Raw genomic sequence first — 7,464 nt, forward strand, 5'->3', positions numbered from 1 at the left:
TTCTAGTAGTGTTGTTTGTATTTTTTGGATATACATATGGGTGAAAAAAATATATGAAAATACGTATAATATTATTTAAAAATTGAAAACTTTTGTTCTACTTACACTACCAACCCCTTAATCTTAACAAATAACATAAGACACCTTAACAATGCCTTTATCTATTCTATCTACTACGTATTAATTTCCTTCACTCAACAAAGTGTCAAAGTCTGCATTTGTATTTTCTATTCTCACACACACACACACACACACACAACCCAAGCTCCGAGCCTAGTTAGCCTCCTCCTACATACAAAATACATACATACACAGACACTTTGCACTATTTTCCAAATCCAAACAAAATAGCTTGAATCCTGTAAACTGACTCAGAGATTAGATTCTATCCCAAGTCCCAACTGGTTCTCTCTCTCTCTCTCAAACCAAAACGTACAAACAAGCACATTTAATACCAATGCCAACGGAGAACTAGCTTTCATCCTCTTCCCAATCAGTCATCTATCACGGGTCACCAAAAAAAAAAAAAAACACAACATGTTTTGTAACTTTTATTAAGATATTATTTCGGCTTTTCATAAAAAAACATTATATATAACGACCCACTTCATCTACATGCCCAAGAAAGATATTCCTGTGCTTTTGAAGCACCACAATTTTTCTCTTTCTTTTGTCTCAAATTTGATGGCTATGGCCACCACCATTGCAAACAGAGCACCGAAGGTCTCTGTTTTGCTCTGCTTTTCCATATACTTTGCTTTGCTTTCCTTTAGCTGCAGCCGGGTTTTAGGCCAATCATCACCTGTTTTTGCCTGTGATGTTAAGAGCAACTCGAGCCTGGCGAGCTTGGGGTTCTGTAACACGTCTTTGGGTATTGATTCGAGAGTTGGGGACTTGGTGAAGAGGCTGACATTGCAAGAAAAAATTGGGTTCTTGGTGAACAAGGCAGGGAGTGTGAGTAGGCTTGGGATACCACAGTATGAGTGGTGGTCTGAGGCTCTTCATGGAGTCTCTTATGTGGGCCCAGGGACTCGTTTTTCCAATGTGGTACCTGGAGCTACCAGCTTTCCTCAAGTTATTCTCACTGCTGCTACATTCAATACTTCTCTCTTTGAAGCCATTGGAAAGGTAAGAAATTGACTTTTCAAAGGCTTGATGATACCCTTTTTCTGTTTCCTTTTGCTCCTTTCATATTGCCATGTTTTTATGCATTCTCTGATCTTTCAAATAGCTTTCTTTTTTACAATTGCATTTCTGAATATTTTATTTATTTATTTTATTTCAACTAAGAATTTTGATGAAATGGAAGTGTGAACTATTTTTGGGTGAGTTTGATTTAGATAGAAGAATTCATTGTGTTGGTTATATGATGATTTTATTATCTGTAACAACGTGTCAACATCCTCGTCAATATCACTAATTAAATTCTGATGTTGTTTGTTCAACTTGCCGTCTGAGATACAATGAAAAAGATTATAATCAAATACATTAATGCTAGAGAGAGAGTGAGTGAGTAAGAGAGTGTGAAAACAACTAGTGCTTTACAAAAGATGTATATTTAATTGTTTATTCATTTCCGGTTATACGTTGTTTTCTAAACAAAAGAAATACATAATATGCAAATGCCATTTACAGCTGTTGATCTGAACTGATCATCATTTCATTGCTTTTCCTATGAGATCTTTATGGATATGAGGAGGACTGATCTCTTTATGGTTAACTAACAAAAGCATGTGGAGGATAGTTATTAGGTTAACTTCTTTAATGACTCACTTTCGCTTTAGCCTGAAAAAGAAACATATAAATGTAAATAAATATATAAAAAAGGGTGTGGTAGTTGGTGGAATTATAATTTGAGTGCAGTTTGCAATGTTTTGAAATCTATGGAGACTTTTGTGAGTCTTCCAGCTTGCAGAGTAATGGATACAGCAGGGAATAGCGATGGTGATTGATTAGCAGTGACATTTTTTTAATAACTAATGACTTTCACAGAATACAATACGTGTAGAATGGGAAATTACCAAGATAATTGATTTTAGATTAGAAAATTTCAGTTACCAAGAGGAGCAAAAACCAAAAAAAAAAAAAAATCAAATCAAATTAAGCAGGACAAAATTTGGTTTGAACGTTGAAAGTTGGAGCAGTTGGGTAGGTGGGAAATTTTGAAATTTGAGTGTCATGTAAATGTCTTCAAAGTTTGAAGGCACTATTTCTAATGACACTGTTGCATGGTTTTTCATCATTCTTCCAACACCATATGCATAAATGTATTGTCAGACTCTGGTATAGGAGTAGGAACTTTTAGAACAAAAATATTGAACCGATTAATTGCACACGCAGAAAGTTTGGTATAGGAGTAGGAACTTTTAGAACAAAAATATTGAACCGATTAATTGCACACGCAGAAAGTTTGGTATAGGAGTAGGAACTTTTAGAACAAAAATATTGAACCGATTAATTGCACACGCAGAAAGTTTGGGAATTCAAAATGAAGGAATGATCTCAAGTTAAGTCAATGCATAGGTTGCAGTTGCTGCTGTTACCTAATACTGATCTACAATTGACATGGCATATAAATTATTGAACTGTTACTGTCTATGGTGTGTAGGTGGTTTCTACCGAAGCAAGAGCAATGTACAATGTGGGACTAGCAGGCTTGACATATTGGTCACCAAATATTAACATATTTCGAGACCCCAGATGGGGAAGGGGCCAGGAAACTCCAGGAGAAGACCCATTGCTTTCAAGTAAATATGGATCCGGTTACGTTAGAGGTCTTCAACAAAGAGATGGTGATCCAAATGGACTTAAGGTTGCTGCATGTTGTAAACATTATACAGCCTATGATCTTGATAACTGGAAAGGGACAGACCGTTACCATTTCAATGCTGTGGTAATTTACAAATTACCTTAATTGAATTTTTTGGTGGCAAGGGGTTAATTAGATTTTATTTCAGGATCATAATTTTCATTTCCTTTGTCTTCTTTTGTTTTGATGAGTTAGGTAACAAAGCAAGATTTGGATGATACATTTCAACCACCATTCAAGAGTTGTGTGATTGATGGCAATGTAGCCAGTGTCATGTGTTCCTACAACCAGGTTAATGGTAAGCCAACCTGCGCAGACCCGGACCTGCTTTCTGGAGTCATCCGAGGTGAATGGAAACTAAATGGGTATTGATTTTACCTTATCTTTCCTATTATATAATCCAAGATGCTTACCACTGTTTTGTTTAAACACGACTATTGCGTTGCTGCAGATACATAGTTTCTGATTGTGATTCGGTAGATGTGTTCTACAAGTCTCAACAATACACAAAAACACCAGAGGAGGCTGCAGCCAAAGCTATATTGGCAGGTAACTTAATTTCCATTCTTAGATCATGTTACATTAAAATCAATGATCATGTAAAAAATCGGTATGACTGAAATACTTCAGCAATAAAATTATTGAAATATTTTGGAAATTTAACATTAATTAATTAGTGTTGATGGATTGGGAAAAAGTAATTTATACATTACCTTTTGATGTCATATCCAAATTTATCTGCATTCTGCTACCTTTCGGCACCAGAATTTTGAGTATATCTCTTACTGGTATCATGTCCAATTAGAGCAGTATATCCTACATTTCCTGCTTGTAGTGGTGACTAAATGATTGTCTGTTTGATTTAATTTGACAGGATTGGATCTTAACTGTGGATCCTTCCTAGGTCAACACACAGAAGCCGCAGTAAAAGGAGGACTTGTGGATGAGGCGGCTATTGACAAGGCCATTTCTAACAATTTTGCAACTTTAATGAGACTTGGCTTCTTTGATGGTGACCCAAGCAAGCAACTTTATGGCAACTTGGGTCCAAAAGATGTGTGTACGGAAAAGAACCAGGAACTGGCCCGTGAAACAGCTAGGCAAGGGATAGTGCTGCTTAAAAACAGTCCCGGTTCACTGCCTCTGTCTCCCACTGCCATCAAATCCTTGGCTGTAATTGGTCCCAACGCCAATGTCACAAAAACCATGATTGGAAACTATGAAGGTGGGCAAATATCAAAACATTCCTTTGTCTGGTTGCCCCTTAATCAAGAATCCATCATACATTGCTTGAATTTTTGATGTGGCTATTACTGAATCAATATTCTTTTAGATTTTTTTGCAAAATCTTTAATAATTTGATTTATAATATTGAACAACTAGCGAGGGTAAATTAAATGAATAGATGGTCATTCAAGTTTGAGATTAAAAAATGATTCTAAATCATTCTAAAATTGATGTCTAATGTTGTCTTTAATTTTGCAGGCACTCCATGCAAATATACAACTCCTTTGCAAGGTCTGACAGCCTCAGTTGCAACAACTTATCAGCCAGGCTGCTCCAATGTGGCCTGCAGCACTGCGCAGGTAGATGACGCCAAGAAAATAGCAGCCTCAGCAGATGCCACTGTGCTTATAATGGGTGCAGATCAATCTATCGAGGCAGAGAGTCGTGACAGGATTGACCTCAATCTTCCAGGACAGCAAACACTCTTAGTAACAGAAGTTGCAAAGGCATCCAAAGGGCCAGTCATTCTTGTTATAATGTCTGGAGGGGGCTTTGATATCTCATTTGCAAAAAGTAATGATAAAATTACAAGCATCCTATGGGTTGGTTACCCTGGGGAAGCTGGAGGAGCTGCCATAGCTGATGTGATTTTTGGGTATTGTAATCCAAGTAAGTTTATTGTCATCTCCTGCTTTATGATACTACTCTCCTAACTTAGTAAAATTCCAAGTTATATATTCCCAGATCAATATTTCTCTTGAGATGTACAAATCAATTATACACATATTATCAAAATTTTAAATTTATATATTAAATCATATTCTATGCATCATCTTTCCATGACTTCTTTCGCTGCATACCAATCAACTGCTCTTTGTTTCAGGTGGAAGATTACCCATGACATGGTATCCACAAGCATACGTAGACAAGGTCCCCATGACAAACATGAACATGAGGCCAGATCCTGCCACTGGCTACCCTGGCCGGACCTACAGGTTCTACACCGGAGAAACAGTGTATTCATTTGGAGATGGACTAAGCTATTCCAGTTTCAAACACCACCTAGCTCAAGCACCAAAGTTAGTTTCCGTTCCCTTAGAAGAGGGTCACGTTTGTCGCTCTACAAGATGCAAGTCATTAGACGTTGCTGAGCAGCATTGTCAAAACTTGGGTTTCGATATTCACCTGAGAGTCAAAAACATGGGAAGTATTAGTGGAAGCCATACAGTATTCTTGTTCACTACTCCTCCATCAATACACAACTCACCTCAGAAGCACTTGCTGGGATTTGAGAAGGTCTTCTTGACAGGGCAAACAGAAACGTTGGTCAAGTTCAAGGTGGATGTTTGCAAGGACTTGAGTGTGGTGGATGAGCTTGGAACCAGGAAAGTTGCCTTGGGACAACATGTGCTTCATGTTGGGAACTTGAAACACTCAATGAACGTGAGGGTTTAAATTAAATCATCAACAAGCCTGCAGATATTTGGGGGGTTTTGCTAAAGGCATTACTGAATTGAATTCAGCTGATAAAGGCATTTCAAAATGTAGAAACAAGCTTTGAATCAGTTGTAATCATTTCTTAATAATTCCATAGACAAATTGCTCAAAATCAAAATTGTTGTGAAAACACACAATAATAATATAATCAAATACCACAAGGTATGGAATTTAATGTAGTTTGGCAAACTCTACGTCTACATCCACAATCAATACCAACCAAAATCCACTATCAACCAAATCCTCAAGATTCTCAAAAGATGCTCTCACTTAACACATTAGACAAAAATTGTCTTTTAGCTTTCATATTCTTGTAATTGATGTGGAATTCCAAAAGCAATAAACCTCTAAACTTACTCCCTTTATGGGCTGGCTTTATCAAAAAATTATGAAATTTAAATGAACATTTTGTTTTTTGTGCATTCTACCTATGCAACTAAGATTTACAATAAATATCAACTTGTCTCATAGGGCCCTAGTTTTGGAATTCATTCATAAGTTCAGAAGATAAAACCTATCTATATGCTACGTTTGGGACTGACCCCAAATATCAACATGTCACTGCAACATGCTCCACAAGATTACGGGAGAATATTGGTGGGAAGTGAGGAATTGTATAATGAATTTTTATTTATAAAAGAAAATAAGTAGTATATATATATATATATATATATAGCTACTTGTGAGTACACAACTCGCACCAATCGGTTTTTGTCCGCTTTGGGGAGCCAGTCCCTCACGGTTTTGTCCTCGGCCCCGAGTGTGGTCTTTTGGGATTTTCACCTTCTTTGAGGCTTGACACCCTTAGTCCCACATCGGATGGAGAACCCTCCCACTCATGGTTTATAAGCTTCTGGAGCAACCATGAGTGTACCACTACTACACATGTACTACACATGTGTAGTAGTGGTACACTCATGGTTGCTCCAGAAGCTTATAAACCATGAGTGGGAGGGTTCTCCAACCGATGTGGGACTAAGGGTGTCAAGCCTCAAAGAAGGTGAAAATCCCAAAAGACCACACTCGGGGCCGAGGACAAAACCGTGAGGGACTGGCTCCCCAAAGCGGACAAAAACCGATTGATGCGAGTTGTGTACTCACACTACTAATTTTAGTAATTTGGTTCAATAAAATTACATTTGGCCACCCTTTAACAATATCATTGATCCTTTTAAAGGTCATAAAAAAATTAATAAATCTAAAATTTAAAACAAAATTATCAAGCCCAAAAAAATTAGCCTAACAACAAAAATTACCAATGACAAAGCTAAAAATAATGAAATTCAATAAACCAATTTTATCCAAAACAAACCGCCCAACGTTTTAAAAACTTCTAAAAATATAATTTTACTCTTACCCAATAGCAGAAGACGCACGCCACGTTCCCTTTTCATAAATGATTGTATTGTAATGTATTAAAAAATAGCAATTTTGCATTGTTGTCATTTGCTTATGATTTGTTAATACTAAATAAATGCCTATTTGAAATTTCATAATGATTTTTTTTTTATTTGTTTATACTTAGTCTTAACTCTGTTCCTATATAAAGTCATCACCAATCACAAGAACCCTTAAGTATGATTAATCACATATTTTAATTGATATTTGTAAACTCTCAAAATCCCATCGGTAAGTCTAAGTAGCTCAATGTAAGCCCATCCTATTCCAATGACTTGGGAGTACACCACTGACCTCTACCATTAGGGCAAATACAAGGGGGCTCACCGCTTACTTTCACTACGAGCAAAAATTTAGTGAGGAACACACTTGAAATAGTGTTCCTTGATGAGGGAATTTGGTTCTTGATGGTTTGGTTGATGGATTTAGATGTTTAAGGGATGGGAATTTCAGATATGAAAGGATTTGATGGTTGAGCAATTAGGGTTTTGGATTGTATGATAGAAATTACCAAGGTGGTCGAGTCATTAGGG

General features: G+C 36.8%; 1 protein-coding gene across 1 annotated transcript; it reads left to right on the plus strand.

Moving 5' to 3' along the window:
• Positions 1–309: 309 nt before the first annotated feature.
• On the plus strand, positions 310–5,712 carry LOC126704576 (beta-xylosidase/alpha-L-arabinofuranosidase 2-like). The gene is made up of 7 exons (XM_050403576.1): positions 310–1,128; positions 2,609–2,893; positions 3,005–3,174; positions 3,261–3,358; positions 3,684–4,034; positions 4,295–4,705; positions 4,920–5,712. The coding sequence occupies exons 1-7, from the start codon at positions 616–618 to the stop codon at positions 5,489–5,491; spliced, it is 2,400 nt and encodes a 799-aa protein (XP_050259533.1). The 5' UTR covers positions 310–615; the 3' UTR covers positions 5,492–5,712.
• The last annotated feature ends 1,752 nt before the right edge of the window (positions 5,713–7,464 follow it).

The sequence above is a fragment of the Quercus robur genome, chromosome 11, assembly GCF_932294415.1.
Source record: "Quercus robur chromosome 11, dhQueRobu3.1, whole genome shotgun sequence".
In the NCBI taxonomy this organism is placed as follows: Eukaryota; Viridiplantae; Streptophyta; class Magnoliopsida; order Fagales; family Fagaceae; genus Quercus; species Quercus robur.

What these genes read in the sequence shown, in the direction of transcription:
- LOC126704576 (XM_050403576.1), top strand. Translation starts at nt 616, where the DNA reads ATGCCCAAGAAAGATATTCCTGTGCTTTTGAAGCACCACAATTTTTCT. An exon ending in CATGATTGGAAACTATGAAG is followed by an intron (nt 4,035 to 4,294) that starts GTGGGCAAATAT and finishes TTAATTTTGCAG; the next exon opens with GCACTCCATGCAAATATACA. An exon ending in TTTTGGGTATTGTAATCCAA is followed by an intron (nt 4,706 to 4,919) that starts GTAAGTTTATTG and finishes TCTTTGTTTCAG; the next exon opens with GTGGAAGATTACCCATGACA.